Source organism: Protopterus annectens, chromosome 13.part0, assembly GCF_019279795.1.
Source record: "Protopterus annectens isolate FY-2018-M chromosome 13.part0, PAN1.0, whole genome shotgun sequence".
NCBI lineage: Eukaryota > Metazoa > Chordata > Ceratodontiformes > Protopteridae > Protopterus > Protopterus annectens.
In genome coordinates, this window is record NC_056747.1 from 61,576,820 (window position 1) to 61,596,247 (window position 19,428).

The 19,428-nt window shown below is 43.4% G+C and overlaps 1 protein-coding gene across 2 annotated transcripts in view; it reads right to left on the reverse strand.

Moving 5' to 3' along the window:
• LMNB2 (lamin B2) overlaps positions 1–19,428 on the reverse strand; it is an 859,966-nt gene that overhangs the window by 275,771 nt on the left and 564,767 nt on the right. For both annotated transcript variants that reach the window (XM_044090624.1, XM_044090623.1), the window contains exon 10: positions 2,873–2,992. In XM_044090624.1, coding sequence (XP_043946559.1) covers positions 2,873–2,992 — 120 coding nt within the window. The remainder of the gene's footprint in view (positions 1–2,872; positions 2,993–19,428) is intronic.

The window sequence follows — 19,428 nt, forward strand, 5'->3', positions numbered from 1 at the left end:
TTACATATTGCTTATGATGAATGGTAATGGTTCTACTGCTTCATGAGTACAGAGAAGTAAAATGCTACAACTATCAAGTTTTCATGTAAACTTCTAGTATTACAGGAGTAACCATCTTTCCTCAAAATCTTCAGTGTGCTGTCCATGGATCAAGCTCATGACTGCTTCATGGATATCATGCAATACATCCTCCCAGACAGCAAAGCTAGGGTGGGTCAGCCTTTCCAGGAATTTAAGCAGTATACACACACACCCTGCTCACCAAGTATTCTATACATGGAAAACACATTTTCCTTTCCATATTCTTGGACGGCTCTCTGCACCTCTCTCTCATCTTTTGCTGTCTTGGATATACTGTTCTCCATTCTGAAGCCTAGCCTAATTACTCTAGTGCAACTACACAAACTATAGGAACTACCAAAAAACTAATATCTCTAGGCCACGATCAACTTCATGAGTACTCGTCTTGCAGTGAGGCTGACTGGGCCACGTTCAAGGTCAAAGGCATACCAGCTTTCCTGAGATGTGAAACTGAACAAGACATATACTTCACAATATCATTTACATCAAAGCCCTACTGCTATTTACCTCTTCAACATCAAAGCACGACCGCTATTTACCTCATTTACATCAAAGCACGACTGCTATTTACCTCTTCTACATCAAAGCACTACTGCTATTTACCTCTTCTACATCAAAGCATGACTGCTATTTACCTCTTCTACATCAAAGCACGGCTACTATTTACCTCTTCTACATCAAAGTACTACTACTATTTACCTCTTCTACATCAAAGCACTACTGCTATTTACCTCTTCAACATCAAAGCACTACTGCTATTTACCTCGTCATCAAAGCACGACTGCTATTTACCTCTTCTACATCAAAGCACTACTACTATTTACCTCTTCTACATCAAAGCACTACTACTATTTACCTCTTCAACATCAAAGCACGACTGCTATTTACCTCATCTACATCAAAGCACGACTGCTATTTACCTCTTCATCATCAAAGCACTACTGCTATTTACCTCGTCAACATCAAAGCACTACTGCTATTTACCTCGTCAACATCAAAGCACTACTGCTATTTACCTCATTCTACATCAAAGCACTACTGCTACTTACCTCTTCAACATCAAAGCACTACTGCTATTTACCTCATCTACATCAAAGCACTATTGCTATTTACCTCTTCTACATCAAAGCACTACTGCTATTTACCTCTTCTACATCAAAGCACGACTGCTATTTACCTCATCATCATCAAAGCACGACTGCTATTTACCTCTTCATCATCAAAGCACTACTGTTATTTACCTCTTCATCATCAAAGCACTACTGCTATTGACCTCTTCTACATCAAAGCACTACTGCTATTTACCTCTTCAACATCAAAGCACTACTGCTATTTACCTCTTCAACATCAAAGCACTACTGCTATTTACCTCTTCAACATCAAAGCACTACTGCTATTTACCTCTTCAACATCAAAGCACGACTGCTATTTACCTCTTCAACATCAAAGCACGACTGCTATTTACCTCTTCAACATCAAAGCACTACTATTTACCGCTTCAACATCAAAGCACGACTGCTATTTACCTCTTCAACATCAAAGCACGACTGCTATTTACCTCCAACATCAAAGCACTACTGCTATTTACCTCCAACATCAAAGCACTACTGCTATTTACCTCTTCAACATCAAAGCACTACTGCTATTTACCTCTTCAACATCAAAGCACTACTGCTATTTACCTCTTCACCATCAAAGCACTACTGCTATTTACCTCTTCAACATCAAAGCACTACTGCTATTTACCTCCAACATCAAAGCACTACTGCTATTTACCTCTTCACCATCAAAGCACTACTGCTATTTACCTCTTCAACATCAAAGCACTACTGCTATTTACCTCTTCAACATCAAAGCACGACTGCTATTTACCTCTTCAACATCAAAGCACGACTGCTATTTACCTCTTCAACATCAAAGCACGACTGCTATTTACCTCTTCAACATCAAAGCACGACTGCTATTTACCTCTTCAACATCAAAGCACGACTGCTATTTACCTCCAACATCAAAGCACTACTGCTATTTACACCTCCAACATCAAAGCACTACTGCTATTTACCTCTTCAACATCAAAGCACTACTGCTATTTACCTCAACATCAAAGCACTACTGCTATTTACCTCTTCACCATCAAAGCACTACTGCTATTTACCTCTTCAACATCAAAGCACTACTGCTATTTACCTCCAACATCAAAGCACTACTGCTATTTACCTCTTCACCATCAAAGCACTACTGCTATTTACCTCTTCAACATCAAAGCACTACTGCTATTTACCTCTTCAACATCAAAGCACTACTGCTATTTACCTCTTCACCATCAAAGCACTACTGCTATTTACCTCTTCAACATCAAAGCACTACTGCTATTTACCTCCAACATCAAAGCACTACTGCTATTTACCTCTTCACCATCAAAGCACTACTGCTATTTACCTCTTCAACATCAAAGCACTACTGCTATTTACCTCTTCAACATCAAAGCACTACTGCTATTTACCTCTTCAACATCAAAGCACTACTGCTATTTACCTCATCTACATCAAAGCACTACTGCTATTTACCTCTTCTACATCAAAGCACTACTGCTATTTACCTCTTCATCATCAAAGCACTACTGCTATTTACCTCTTCTACATCAAAGCACTACTGCTATTTACCTCTTCATCATCAAAGCACTACTGCTATTTACCTCTTCATCATCAAAGCACTACTGCTATTTACCTCTTCAACATCAAAGCACTACTGCTATTTACCTCTTCAACATCAAAGCACTACTGCTATTTACCTCGTCATCAGAGTTGACAAGGAATGTCCTGATGCTGTCGCCTTTTCCCCAGCTGTTCTGACTCTTCCACACAAGATCCGATGGAGGGTTATGGGCCACATCAGCTCCTGCTGACCAAATCTGTACAGAAAAAATAAGAAAATCATTCAAATAAAACCATACAACCACGACAAAAGCAGTCACTGTGTGTGGGACTCTGTTTACCTACCAGGTTCAGAGTGAGAAGGGGTACCTATTTAATACATGCTCACTGAAAACCTAAAGGTTCAAAAACTTGAAAAGCTAAGCTTACATCATCAATAGGATTAATATACTTTATAGTATTGGTTTCTAAAAATCTTAATTTTGTAAACAGAAGGCAATTAAGTAATTTATAATCAGACAGGCTGTATAGGTAAAAGGTAATACATTAACTGAGGCTGAAACTAAAACTTGAAGTTTGGTTTCACATTACTATCAGTGCTCTATATATACAAGGTTTTTGTATACAAGGTATTTTATGGTTGCTTCTAAAAAAAGGACTTCAAGAAACTGGGGAGAAATCACTGCACAGCATGTGAGCCAAACATTGACACTACTGCAATCAGACAAAATACACAAGCTACCAAACATAACTCTCTCTCCAACTTTGGCCTGCCATGTGCAAACGCTTACTGTACTACTTTGCTAACGCACTTTAGCACTCAGCCTTTCCATTCACCAAATGCGCCACTTATCCATTGTTCAACCACGCAAACGCTTCAAATTCTTTTGAATTAAATCTTTTATGTTGCTAACTTCCAGGTGCAGCCTCTTTTGGGGGTTGTGAAAGCACTCTGTCTAGGGAGCAGTGATTTGTGACACCTTATTAGTAAGCACAGGTACACGGACAATGCTGTAAAAATACAACAATGTCAGTTGCATCAAAAGCAGCAAATATTTCTTTAACAAGAACGCTCTAGACTCTACTCCAGAGGAACATGGGAATGTTAGAGTCCAATGGATGCGTTCATGTTACAGAAACTTACAGAAATACAAAAACAATTTCCAAAATGGTTACTAAACACTTCGCATCTCTAAACAGAGGCAAAGTATCACAAATGGCTGTGCTGTCCAATTTTATTTATTATGACATTTGGTAAATGGGAAAAGTGTGACTAGGCACAAGCCTGGGGAGGAAAAAGCTCCAAACATGAACTATTTATGTGATGTACACAAGGGCAAGAAGTTATGTACTTACCATAACTTGGAATCTGTGCTATCCAGTGTCATTATTCATCACGGATGGGTCTTGGATCCAATCTCGGATACAAGCCAGAAACTTACAGGACAGCTCCTGAGCTCAAGCTTCTCCCTTACCCAAGATCTCTTGCTACCCACAACCCTCAGATGGAATTCGCTGTAGAGAGAAAGGAGGCAGAGAGAAAAAAATGTCTATGAAAAAACTGTTAAGGGAGACATCCATCCGAAACTCCCAGATCTCAAGGAGGAGGGGGGAACGTGATGAATGACAGAAGATAGCACAGATTCCAAGTTATGGTAAGAACACAACTCTATCTGATGCTATCCGTGTCATTACTGATCACGGATGAGTCAGAGTCCCCAGCTACTATGAACCCTGGGAGGCCTCAAGGAAGGACATGCCGGAGCAAAGAGGAACCAAAGGAACCCCTGTTTCTAGACATCAAATCCAACTTGTAAGGCAAAACAAAGGTATGGGGGTTAGACCAAGTGCAAATCTCATCGAAGGAAAGTTTTGCTAAGAAGGCAGACGATGTGGCTAAATAGCCCTAGTAGTGAGCTTTAACTGACCCTGAAAGCTCCATGTGTCTGCTTTAGTCAATAAAAGAAACTGCTGATCCAACAAGAAATATATACATTGGAAACCCTTTCCTAGCCTGAGAGAAGGCAACAAAGAGGGAGTTGGACTTCTGAATACTCTCAGCCCTCGAGGTAAAAACATAAAATACAGTTGTGTACACTTACCATAATGTAGATGTTAGAGTGTATTCACTGTTGCAGTCATTACATTTGGGTTATATGCTTGCAGGTAGACCTCAGTCTACCTGATTAACAAAGATTTGGGTCCTGCGTCGGTTGCTGTCCCTTCTTCCATGATGTCAGGTCGTCAGGGGTATAAAATATGCAGCAGATGCAATTAAATCAGTTTTTCTTGCCCCAAATGTCAGGTGCCCCCCTAATGGGGGGCAATTAAATATAAAAATACAATGATATACCTCCAACAAAAAAGCAAATACACCAAAAAGCTTTAAAGCATAGTAAAGGAAAGTAGAGGTATAGCCAAAAGAAGTTAGGGGTCTGGAGGGAGGGTAAACAGGACTGCAACAGTGAATACACTCTAACATTTACATTTATGGCAAGTGTACACAAACTGTACTATGTTCTTTGTGTTATACTGTTGCAATCATTACATTTGGGTCGATTCCCAAAGCTATAGTTGGGAGGAGGAATTTAGATAGCATTAGGACCAGCTATAAGGACCTGCAAGACTGCAGTGGCAAAGCCAGCTCTTGATTTAGAGAAAAATTGGCAAATAATAATGCTTGGTGAAAGTAAACTCCAGGTAGCAGCTTCTAGATGTCCCTGGTAGGGACTCCTCTGAGAAAGACTGTGGAGGTAGATGCGGCCCTGGTGTAGTGAGGTCAGATCCCCTGTGGGATAGGTTTTCCATGGTACTTATAGCAGAAATGAATGCAATGGCCTATCCATTTAGAATAGGTTTGCTTTGAAACAGCCTTCCCCTCTGCCCCTGCAGCAAATGCTACCAGCAGTTAAGATTACCTTTGAGGCTTAGTCCTGTCCAAGTAGAATCAAAGTTGTCTGTGCACATCCAAGGAATGCAGTATCTGTTCCCCTTTGTTCTGTGGACTGGGAAAGAAGGTTGGCAAATGAATGGACTGATTAAGAGCTACACTGGACACCACCTTGGGCATGAAGGATGGACTGGTTCTGAGGGACACCCTGTCCGCATGAAAGATGATGCAAGGCTCCACTGCCATAAGGGCCTGTAATTCAGATATCCTTCTTGCTGAAGTGATTGCTAAAAGGAAAGCGGTTTTCCAAAAAAGAAATTTTAAGTCTGCAGTAGCAGCTGGCTTGAAAGGAGGTAGAGTGAGTTTCTCCAAAACAAAGTTAAGGTCCCAGCCTGGGGGTTGGAGCTCTCCTGGGTGTTCTCAAATTTTTTGCCCCTCTGAGTAAATGCTTGAGCAGTGGATAAGAGAAGAGGGGAGGGTTTTGTGTTATGAGCTGAAATGGCTGAGGCGTGAATTTTGATGGAGGAAAAAGACAGGCCCTTGTGAAGCATCTCAGTTAAGTATTGTAAAATCTGAGGTAAATTGGGTGCTGCTGTACTCATCCCTTCAGACTGGTTGCAGGCACAGAATCTTTTCCATTTTTCAGCATAAGATTTTCTAGTACTAGGCCTCCTTGCCTCTAAAATAATATCCATCACAGGTTTACTGAGGGATGGTACAGGAGAGATTAGGTAATTAGCCAGGTTGCTAGGTTCAGTGCTAGAAGCTGAGGGAGCATAATCTGAGACAATAGGGAAGGAGTCTGAGGCAGGTGCCATGGGGATAACAGTGACACACTGCGCAGGAGGGGGTACCAGTGTTGGAGTGGCCAGTCTGGAGCAATCAAAATCATCCTTGGTTTGTCCTGTTTGAATTTTAGTAGTACTTTGGAGAGCAGAGGGGGGAAGGCATAGACTGATAGGTTTTTCCAGCTGAAGGACAGAGCATCCACTTTCCAGACTTGTTTGTGGGGAGTGTCTGTGCAAAATTTGTCCAATTCGTAGTTCTGGGGAGAGGCAAACAGGTCTATATCTGGGCTCCCCCATTTGCTTGTCAACATGTTGAAAATCCTTTGTTCTAGTTTCCACTAGTGTGGGTCCATGAGATTTCTGCTTAGGTTGTCTGCCATTGTATTCAGCTTTCCTGGCAGGAACTGAGCCTGTAGGTGCAATTTGGTAGCTCAAGGCTGTGTTCCACAAAGCCACAGCTAGCCTGCAGAGAGGGTTATGAATGTGTTCCCCCCTCTGCTTGCTTATGTACCACATAACAGTGGTGGTGTTGGTCTTTACCAATAATTGTCCTGGAAGAATGTGGTCCTTGAAGGCTGTCATAGCATACTGTACAGCTAATAACATTTCTTTTTGATTGATATGCAAATGCATTTGACTTGGGTTCCATTTGCCATGAATGCACTGCCCTGCCAAGTGAGCCCCCCAAGCATAGTCTGATGCGTCTGTTGTTAGGGTTTGGGTGGCAGGTGGTAGAATGAATGGCAGTCCCTTGTTGTGGTGGCAGGCTTCTGCCCACCAAAGGAACTCTATCTGTATACAAGGTATGATCGGAATCATTGATTCTACATCCTGAGAATATTGATACCATAGGGTTTTCCGATACCATTGTAGTTTCCTCATATGTAGTCTTGCATATGGAATTAGAAGAATGCAGGAGGCCATGAACCCCAAAGCTTGCAGTATCTGTCTTGCATATAGCAGGGTCTTTGTGGCCATAAGTCTGAAGTAAGCTGTCAAATGAACTTGTTTCTCTACCATGAGGAAAGCCATCTGGGAAGTTGTGTTCAAGCTTGCCCCCAGGAATACAATTTGTTGGCAGGGTATCTGATGCGATTTATTTTCGTTTATGGTGTACCCTAGAGAAGTTAGCACTTTTTGTAAAAACGCCAGATGATTCAATAGTATGCCCTGGCTTTCTGCCTGAATTAGACAATCGTCCAGGTATAGGTATATCTAAATATTTCTTTGCCTGCAAAATGCTATGACTGGAGCTAGGCACTTTGTGAATACCCTGGGCGCAGTAGACAAGCCAAAGGGCAGTGCAGAGAACTGAGTGCATGAAGCCTGCTTTGAAGCGTAGGTATCTTCTGCAAGATTCCCAGATTGGGATGTGCAGGTAGGCTTCCTTCAAATCCAGTATTGCCAACCAGGCATCCTTGCCTAGCATAGGAAGCAACTGGTGAAGAGTCAGCATCTTGAATTTTGGGATCACCAAAAAAGTATTTAGGATAGAGAGATCCAGGACAGGACGCCAGTTGCTGTCTTTGCTGGTCACCAGAAAAAGTCTTGAGTAGAAACCTTGCCCCCTTTCCTCTTCTGGGAGGGTTTGAATAGCCCTTATACTTGAGAGGGAGAACTTGCTTTTGAGCCTCTGCCCACTGATTTAGGGGTAAATAACTGGCCAACCGTTTGGGGTTGGTAAAGTGTGGAAGTGGAATCTGTATCCCTGGGAAACTACATTTAAAACCCATTTGTCCTGGGTAATGAGTTCCCAGTTTTTTTGCCTGCAGATAAATCTTCCCCCCTAAAGGAGCAGTCAGTTGAGAAGGGCTTGGAAGTTTTGAAGTTAAACCATTGAGACAGTTTACCATAAGGGAGGTCTTATTACTCCCTGCTTTGGAAGTGGATGTCCCGCACTGCTTGGTCCTGTGCGTACCTTGGGTCTGGGTTTGGACTGAGAAGGCCTGGAAGAGGCAGGAAAGGACCAATTCTTAGAGGGCCAATGCCTACTAAATGTTGGAGGCTGCACTTGCAGGAAATCAACAGTTTGCATAGATTTAGCCATCGCCTCCATCTTTTTAAGTACTTCAGCTTTGTTGCCAAACAGGTGGTCCTGGTTTAAGGGAGCATCCAACAATTTAGCTTTAACATGATCTGGCAAAGATTGCGCCTTAAGCCAAGCATGCCATTTAAGTACAGACCTAGTAACAGCAGCACTACAAGATGCCTCTAGTGAATCAAAACCACATTGCAAAGTATGTTTTCCAACTTGTTCAGTAGAATGCATTACATCCTGTAAATCCTTATTTACAGCACAGTCAGGAATCAACATCATTTTCTGCATAAGCAATCCAATAATGTGCTGATACTTTAACATATGAAACTGGCAATTTAAGGCCCTAATGGCCAAGGTTGTTGCAGCGCGCTGGAATCTCTATTAGAGGGGGTAGGAATTTTGGCAGTTGAAGCCTTTATGTCCTTGGGTCTCTGTGAAATGGCCTCAGGATCCGCAGTAGGATTTTTAAAAAGGAACTTGTGAGAGTCCGGAAACCTGTAGGAGCAGGAGGTAAGGAGTCAGGGGCCAAACTAGACTCCGTAAAGGCATCATCAATGTCCAGTACAGGGAGGATAGCTAAAGGCCTGTGTTGGGGCAGGAGTAAGAAATCCCTAAGCCTCTTTTTAGAATCAGAGTAATCCTGGCTTTCCCACTGGAAATGCTCCCTAAGAGTATGTAAGGTTTCACCAAAAGAGAAATCCTCTGGAGGGGAAGCAGAGGGAATTGAGTCCTCTGCATTAGAATCCTCATAGGCAGAAAAGGGTAAATCCTGGCCATCAGAAGAAAAGTAGTTTTGTACCTACCATAAATGTAGATGTTCGAGTGTATACCCTGCTGCAGTCATCACACTTGGGTTATCCTGCCGTCAGGCGGTCCTGCAGTCGGTCCAAATTCCAAAGTCTTAGTCCGGTGTCGGTTGCTGTCGCTTCTTCCGTGACGTCAGAGTGCCAGGGGTATATCAGAGGCATCCAACGGCATTTTCTTCAGTTCTTCTTGCCCCAGATGTCAGGTGCCCCTAATCGGTAGGGGGGGGGGGGAATATATATATATATATATATATATATATATATCTATATATATATATATATATATATATATCTATATCTATATCTATATATATATATATATCTATATATATATATATATATATATATATATATATATATATATATATATATATATATATCTATATATATCTATATATCTATATATATCTATATATCTATATATATATATATATATATATATATATATATATATATCAACACACACACATACATATAGCTATATGGAAAAAATAAAACAAAACCCTTAGGCACAAGCAAATACACCACAGAGGTAGTATAGAATAGAGTGGTAGAGATAAGATCAGCTAGTTCAGAGGGGATGGAGGGAGGGTAAACCTGGACTGCAGCAGGGTATACACTCGAACAACTACATTTATGGTAGGTACAAAACTGTACTATGTTCATCGTGTTACCCTGCTGTAGTCATCACACTTGGATAGAATCCCAAAGCTAAGGATGGGAGGTGGAGTCAAACAGGGTTAGAGGAGGCTAGAAGGCCATGCAAATATGCAGTGGAGAAGCCAGCTCTAGTCTTATAGTAAAGTGGTAACTGGTAATGTTTGGTGAAGGTGTTTACTGAACTCCAAGTTGCAGCTTCCAGAATATCCTTGGTTGGCACCCCCCTGAAGAAGGCTGTAGATGTAGCTGCTGCTGCCCGTGTAGCAAAAACGTATGCAATGTCCTATCCATTTGGAAATGGTTCGTTTTGAGATGGCCTTTCCTTGTGATGCAGATCCAGTATCTTTCTGTCTGGGACGACATGACTTGACAGACCACGATGCTTTGTCAGAGATGGTCTGCACCTGTCGCCTCTGGGATTCAGGTTACTGGCTAAGGCTCTTGCCACCCCTATAGTGCCTCTTTTAGGCAAAGTTCAAAGAACAAAACCACCACCGTAACAGGTACAAGCATGCAAAATCTGAAGGTAATGCTACTCAATGCTAGAAGTCTAAACCTCAAAATGCACTCTCTCAAGGCACTCCTAAAAATGGAGAACATAGATATCTGTGCAGTAACTGAGACCTGGTTCAAGGCTCCAGAGAGCACCCCTGCAATACCAGGCTACAACTCTTACCACACTTTTCGGCCACCAAACCAGGACCGAAACACTAAAGGTGGAGGAGTGTCAATATTCACCAAGGATATTCACACCACCAGGCTAGTTGCCCAACACAATGCGTCTGAAATTCTCCAGGTGCAACTAACACTAGGTAGGACTGCAATCCAAACTGTAGCTTGCTACAGATCCCCCACCATTCCCCAAGATTCTCACTACACCTTTCTAAACATACTGGAAAATATTAATATAGAACCAAACACCCTAATACTGGGTGATTTTAACTACCCTGCCATTAACTGGGAAAGCTACTCATGTACCAACACCTTTGCCCAACGGTTCTTGGAATTCATAAATTCCAACGCCCTGGATCAACTAATCCATAGTCCCACCAGGGGCTCCAATATCCTAGACCTGGTCATTACCAACATGGGAAATCGATGCTCCACACCTATGGTCACCCCCTCGTTAGTCACGTCTGACCATAAGCTAATCACCCTTAACATCCACATCCCACCCCCGAGTAAGGAAACCTCCATAAAAAACTTCTCCAAAGCCAACTTCATGCTACTCAAGTCAGAAGTGACAAACTTCATGACACCCATGCAGGACGGGAGCTGAAAGTTCAACTGCTGAATCCTACACTAAGGCACTGTACGAGCACATCCACTCATGCATAAATCGTGCCATCCCAAATAGAACCAAGATGTTCTCATCCAAAAAAAAGAAGCCAATCTGGTAGTCCCCTGCCATAAACAAACTTTACAACAAAAGGAAGAAACTGTTGCAGTAAAGAGAATAATCCCAGGATGCAAAAAAAGTACAGTTTTGTACCTACCATAAATGTAGATGTTCGAGGATCTCCATTGCTGCAGTCCTTACATATGGGTAGTCTGCTGTCCACAATCGGCCCGAATACCAAAGGGCTAGAACCGGCGTCGGTCATCGGCGCCCGAGACTGACGTCAGTACGTGCCAGTATAAATGCGCATGACCGACGCCATAACCTCAGTCTTTCTTGCCTCAGATACCAGAATGCAAAAAACACCACCCAAAACCCAACCTAACATAAAAAAGGGGGAAGGAGGGAGGGAAAATTGGACTGCAGCAATGGAGATCCTCGAACATCTACATTTATGGTAGGTACAAAACTGTACTATGTTCTTCGTCTCCCATTGCTGCAGTCCTTACATATGGGTAGAATCCCAGAGCAACGGAAAAAAGGGAGGCTGGCCAACTAAATAGCATTAGGAGCTGCTAACATGCCCTGTAAGATTGCAGTGGCAAACCCAGCCCTAGACCTAGAATAAAGAGGTAAATGATAATGCTTTGTAAAGGTATGTACAGAACTCCAAGTAGCTGCCTCTAGAATGTCTTTAGTAGCTACCCTCTCAAAAAGCAGTAGAAGTGGCGTAGCCCTAGTAGAATGAGGCCTGATCCCAACTGGAACATCCTTTCCATGATGAGAGTAACAAAAAGCAATACAATGGCCAATCCACTTGGAAATAGTTTGTTTAGAGGCAGCTTTCCCTTGTGAAGTCAAAGCAAAAGAAACAAATAATTGTTGAGATCTTCTGAACTCTTTGGTTCTGCTCAAATAATACCTTAACTGCCTATGTACATCCAAAGAATGCAAAACTTTTCCCTTTATTTTGGGGTTAGCATAAAAAGTAGGCAAATGTATAGATTGGTTCAATGCCACATTAGAAATCACTTTAGGCATAAAAGTAGGATTAGTACGTAAGGAAACTCTGTCCTTGTGAAAAATCAGAAAAGGTTCCACTGCCATGAGGGCCTGTAATTCAGATACCCTTCTAGCGGAAGTAACAGCCAACAAAAAAGCAGTCTTCCAAGACAACAACTTCAATTCAGCTGTAGCTGCAGGTTCAAAAGGAGGCAGTCAGCTTTTCCAAAACAAAATTAAGATCCCAGGCAGGAGTAGGAGCTCTTCGTGGGGGTCTTATATTCTTTGCCCCCCTAAGAAACTGTTTAACCAATGGATGTGAAAACAAAGGAGGGTCACAATCATAGTGAGCAGAAATAGCTGCAGCATGCACTTTTACAGAAGAGAAGGACAAACCCTTGTCCAATAAACCAGTCAAATATTGCAATGTACAACTCAAATTAGGCAATTTGACATCAAAGCCTTTAGCTGAACTCCAAAGAAAAAATTTCTTCCATTTATTAGCATAAACCTTTCGAGTACTAGGTCGCCTGGCTTCCAAAATAACATCCAAAACTTGTTGAGGGAGCTGAAGGCCCTCCTTCTTTAAAACAGAATGCGCCAGGCTGTCAGGTGTAGGGATTGCACCCTGACATTGAGAAAATGATTGTTTTCCTGAGACAATACGTGAGGAATCTGTGGTAATGGCCAAGGTGTCCCATGAATTAAGCTCCTCAACAGAGGGTACCAATGCTGACGAGGCCAATCCGGTGCTATAAAGATCATGCAAGGTTTGTCCCTCCTGACTTTCAACAGTACCTTTGGAAGAAGAGGCAAAGGAGGAAAAGCATACACGTGAAGGTTGCTCCAACTGAAGGATAGTGCATCTATTTTCCAGGCTTTTGGATGAAACAGCCTTGTGCAAAACAGCGGCAGTTGGAAATTCAGAGGAGAAGCGAACAGATCTATGTCTGGAGTTCCCCAAGCCATGGTCAACTGAAGAAATACCTGAGGGTCCAACTTCCATTCGTGAGGATCCACAATCTGTCTGCTCAGAACATCTGCTAAAGAATTTTGTGCTCCTGGCAGAAACTGTGCTCGAAGAGTGATGTGCAGATTTAAAGCAGTTTCCCATAACAGCATCGCTTGTCTGCAAAGAGGGTAAGAATGAGTTCCCCCCTGCTTGTTGATGTACCACATGACAGTTGTGTTGTCTGTTCGAATCAACACCAGTCCTGGTTGAAGTAGGCCCTTGAATGCTTCCAAAGCAAATTGAACTGCCAGCAACTCTTTCATGTTGATATGCAAGTGAAGTAGCTCCGGGGGCCAAAGGTCTTGAATCCATTTTTCTTTGAAATGAGCTCCCCAGGCTGACTCCGAGGCGTCTGTCGTTAATATCTGACTTGCCTCTGGTTGGGTCACAGAGAGTCCCTTGTTTAGGTGACATTCCTGAGCCCACCACACAAATTCTTTCTGAATGCAAGGTAGAATCCGAATGACAGTGTCCAAATCGTGGCTGTGTTGAGTCCAAACGCTTTTGAGATACCATTGTAGCTTCCTCATATGCAGTTTGGCATTGGGAAGTACTAGAATGCAAGATGCCATGAACCCCAAGGCTTGAAGGACTGTCCTTGCAGTCAGCCTGGACATTACTGATAGCTGTTGGAAGCATAGGTGAAAATTTCTTTGTTTGTCCGGGGTAAGAAATGCCATCTGAGCAGCTGTATTCAGTCTTACACCCAGAAAACACATCTCTTGTGAGGGTACTAGACTGGACTTTATTTCGTTCACAGAATACCCTAGGCATCTTAAAACTGTCATTACATACTGCAGATGTTGAAGAAGTTCGTGCTTGCCTTGAGCCAGAATCAAACAGTCGTCCAGATAAGGATAAATTTGAATTCCTTTTAGTCTGAGAAAAGCTATTACTGGAGCCAGGACTTTTGTGAATACCCTGGGAGCAGAAGACAAGCCAAAGGGCAATGCAGAGAACTGATAATGCAAATTCCCATTCCGAAATCTCAGGAATTTCCTGCAACTGGGCCTGATAGGAATGTGAAGATAGGCCTCTTTGAGATTGAGTCACCATCCAGTGATCTTTGCCCAGCATAGGTAACAGCTGTTGCAGTGTTAACATCTTGAATTTTGGAATTTCCAGAAAGGTGTTTAGAATGGACAAATCCAGAATTGGTCTCCAAGTATTTCCTTTCTTTGGCACTAAGAAAAGACGGGAATAAAACCCTGTGCCTCTTTCTGCAGAAGGTACTTTCTGTATTGCCCCCAACTGAAGCAGAGAAAAAATTTGTGCCTGTGCTTCCAGTCTTTGCTGATGAGGCACATCCGGCATACCTTTGAAAGGAGGGAATGTGTGAAAATAAAATTTGTAGCCTCGATTTATTATGTCCAATACCCATTTGTCTTGTGTAACCAAATGCCAATTCCTTTTGAAAAGTCCCAGTTTTCCTCCTAGAGGAGCTGCCAGCAAGGCAGAGTCCGGCAGCTGAAGACACAGGTCATTGGGTCTGTTTCCGAAAGGACTGACCCCTGCCCTCCCCAGCAGAAGGGGTAGAAGAACTGAAAGTCCTAGAAGTAACAGGGCCCTGAGAGGAAGCCCTACCTCTACCTCGCCTCGACCTGCCCCTAGATTGATAATCTGAAGAGGGGAAAGACCATCCCTTAGCAGGCCAATTCCTACTGAACTTAGGGGGCTGAACCTGTAAAAAGTCCTTAACTGTCTGCATAGACTTAGCTTTTTCCTCCATTTTTTTCAAAACTGATTCTACTGGAGGGCCAAAAAGAACATCAGATTGCAGAGGAGCATCCATAATTCGAGCCTTAACATGCTCTGACAAGGTCTGACCTTTAAGCCAGGCATGCCTGCGAACAACTGAACTAGTAGCAGCCACCCTGGAAGAAGCCTGTAAAGCATCAAAACCACACTGCAAAGAATGCTTACCAACTTGGTCTGAAGCATGCACTAAATCCTGAAGCTCCTTACATTCAATACCTTCAGCTAAAGCATCTACTTTACATTTCAATTGGCCCAGCAAATAATTTTGATACCTGAGCATATGAAACTGACAATTTAAAGCTCTCATAGCCAAAGTAGAAGAGGTATACAGTTTTTTACCCCACCTATCCAGGGCCCTAGCATCCTTGTCCAGAGGAACTGGATTCTTAACCACAGAAGCCCTAACACCTTTGGGGCCTTGAGCAATAGTTTCTGGATCAGCCCTAGGACTCTTATATAAGTACTTGTGAGCTTCCGGAACCCTGTAGTATCTATCTGGTTTAACCGGGGCAGGAGGCAAAGAATCTGGGTTAAGGGCAGCCTCAGAAAATACATCTTGAACAACATCCAGTACAGGGGGAATAGCCAAGGGCCTATGCGGAGGCAAAAACAAGAATTCTCTTAGCCTTTTACGAGAATCAGAATAATCCTGGCCTTCCCATTTGAAATGTTCCCTCATGGAATGCAAAGTCTCAGAGAAAGAAAAATCTTCTGGAGGGGCAGAGGAGTAGTGTCCTCAGCCTCCGAATCAGAATAGGGAGGGAAATCCTGAAGTTCTTCCACAGAGGAATCTGACTCATTGGAAGACTGAACCAAACCCTCAACTCTGTCTCTACCCTGGGCCTCTTCTCAGGGGCATAGAACCCTAATTAAAGTAATCAAATCTTCAGCCATCTTTAACATGTGCTTCCTAGGAGCTGAACCCTGGGGACTAGCACCAGCAGGCAGACTTAGACTTAGAATGGCTTTTGCTTTGAGAAGGAGGAGGCCTAACTACCCTATGAGGGAGGGAACCACCGACATCTGAGAAGCACCCTCAGCCTGGCCTAACACAGGAGAAGCCACTTCCTGTAGTAACAAAGGCTCCCCTTGAGACTCAGGTAAACTTTCAGAAGGAGCCGCTGAAGTAGTCGGTGGTTCTACAGAACCGGCGTCCGAGTGGACGACTCATCCTGTTTGGACGCAAAGACTTCTCTTTGCGTTTCTTAGAAGAACCAGGCGTCGGAGAATCCGGCGGCATGTTGTAATTAGCGTTTACCAAACACAAGCCTAGCACAGTCCAACCGACGTTTAATAGTGCGCTTGTTAAAAGTAGCACAAAAGCGACACCCAACAACGTCGTGCTCAGGCCCTAAACAAGGAATACAGAGTGAATGGTAATCCCTATGAGGAATCTGTTTCCCACAAGAAATACAGTTATTAACTTTTTCTGACATCCGTCAATACTGAGGCAAGAAAAAGACAAAAGTGTCCCCAACAGGGTACTTAGCCCAACTTGGCCTCCGGTCTGAAACTCGAAAACCGACAATTCCAGAATGCCGAACGGCACTTGCAAACGCTGCTTTTGCTTAGGACCACGCGGCAAGAAAGACTGAGGTTATGGCGTCGGTCATGCGCATTTGTACTGGCACGTACTGACGTCAGTCTCGGGCGCCGATGACCGACGCCGGTTCTAGCCCTTTGGTATTCGGGCCGATTGTGGACAACGGACTACCCATATGTAAGGACTGCAGCAATGGGAGACGAAGAACATCTTCCTTACCAGCCTCAGTAAGAAACTGAGATCCCTCATAAAAATCCTCCAAAGCTAGTTACGAATATAAAATTGCCAAAGATTCCAAAGACAACAAGGCATTCTATAACTATGTCAAGAATCTAAATGGCAATGCTCAGATCTGCTCTGAGCTAAAACAGAATGGCATTAAATATACTGATCCCAAGAATATTGCCAATATCTTGGCAGAGCGATTCAGTGCCAACTTCACCCCCCTCTCACCCCCTAAATGGCCCATCGCAATACCGGAAGATTGCCAAATTCTGGTAATAACGGCCACACAGGTAAAAAATGCACTCTCCAAAGCTAAGAATACAGCATCCATGGGACCAGATGAAATCCCGGGCTGTGTACTACATGAACTACAATATGAACTGGCACCTCACCTAAGTGTCATGTTTAATCATAGCCTCACCTCAGGTTTCGTGCCCACTGAGTGGCGCACAGCTACAGTTATCCCACTCCACAAGGGGGGATGAACTTTGGATCCTGGAAACTACCGTCCCATCAGTCTGACAAGCCTTATCTGCAAGGCCATGGAGCGTATTATCATGGAACTTATAAACAAAGACATTTTCAACCTTCAAACACTGGACCCCACCCAGTTTGGGTTCGTGAAGGGCCGATCTTGTCTCCTGAACTTGACGGACTTCTTCGAATCAGTCTCCAGAGCCATGGACAAGGGTAAGGTGGCCCACACAGCCTATCTAGACCTTGCCAAGGCCTTTAACACCGCCCCCCACTCTGGAATCATAGATAAACTTACTAAGCTGGGCATTAATCCCTTCGTCACCCAATGGGTTGCTAACTGGCTTACTGATAGAACCCACACTGTAAAAGTAGCAGACTCCAAATCCAGCTCCAGACAAGTGGAGTACCTCACGGTTCAGTCCTGGGATCGCTCTTGTTTGGCATCTACTTCTCTGAAGTACAGGCCAACACTAAGGGACTCTGGATAACAAAGTTTGCAGATGACTGCAAACTGGGAGCCATTACTGAATTCCCAAATGATGTGGATACTCTACAAAAGGGCCTTACATAAACAGATGCTTGGTGCCAGAGCCATGGGCTCAAGCTCAATGCCAACAAATGTATAGTTATCCCCTTTGGGAAAAAACATGTATCCGTGGATTACCATATAGGTGGCAGTACACTAAACACCGAAAGTTTGATAAGAGACTTAGGGACACAGGTGGACAGTGGTCTCATCTTTGATAACCACATCGCCACAACAGTCAGGAAATCCTTCTATGTGGCACGCCTCATCACTAAGGGATTTTCATCCAGAAAAAAGGTCATTGTCCCACTGTACTCATCCCTCATTAGACCCATTATAGAATACAATGCCCCGTTTGGTATGTACCTCTCAAGACATCTGCAACAACTGGAAAGGCCAAAGAAATACCTCACTAAAAGAATCACAGGCCTAAAGCAGATGCCCTACGCTGACCGCCTTAAAAAAACTCCAGCTATACTCTGTTGCATATAGTCTACTCAGTGGCGATCTTTGCTTAACATACAAGGCCATGTCAAACCCAGAGCTGCTGGACATGCTACACAAAGAAATTCCAATCCCTCAGAGCCACATGCTCCAGGGATCTAAACCTTGTCATCACAATAAACAAAACATGCTGGAGGGATAGGTTCCTGACCCAGAGACTCCCCAGACTCTGGAATAGATTGCCCATACATGTCAGAGTGCCTCTTTGGTCCTCTTCAAAAGGAACCTTGACGACTGGATGGGAGAAAGGAAATTCACCCCGGGGATCACGTCAGTCGCCCTGCTAGACAGGGGTCCAGGGAAGTAAATAGTGTGGGAAGAAATAGCCAGGGAATTGTTATGGCTAGGCTTGTATAGGCCCTAGGGCTGATAGGTTGGCTATGCTGTAGCATAGGATACAAAAAGCTGGTCAGATTTTCTGAAAACCTTAGTTTTATCCAAGTAGTAACGTAGCTGCCTGTGAATGTCCAAGGAATGCAGGAGTAAATCTCCTTTGTCCTGTGGATTTGGAAAGAAGGTGGGTAAATAGATGGTTTGATTTAGAGCCACACTGAATACCACCTTAGGCACAAAGGAGGGGTTAGTTCGTAGAGAAACTCTGTCTTGATGAAAAATTAGGAAAGGCTCTACTGCCATTAGTGCCTGAAGCTCTGAAACTCTTCTAGCTGAAGTGATTGCTAGCAGCAGGGCAGTCTTCCATGATATAAACTTTAAGTCAGCTGAGAAAGCTGGCTCAAAAGGAGGTAGCGTGAGTTTTTCCAGAACAAAGTTGAGGTCCCAAGTAGGTGTTGGTGCTCTCCTGGGAGGCCTAATGCTCTTGGCCCCTCTGAGAAACTGCCTTAAGAGTGGATGTGAAAATAAGGGAGGATCCATGTTGTAGTGAGCAGATTTTAATAGATGAAAAAGAAAGCCCTTTGTGTAACATCTCAGATATTGCAGAATCTGAGGTATGTCAGGCTGAAGGGTATTTTGGCCTTTAGCTTGGTTCCAGGCGCAAAACCTTTTCCATTTGTCTGAGTAGGCTTTCCTGGTGCTGGGCCTCCTGAATTTAAACCCTTTTTCCCAAAATTTTAAACAGGGTTGTGAGAGGGGTTTTGGAACTGGTGGCCTGGGATTTCCAATTGG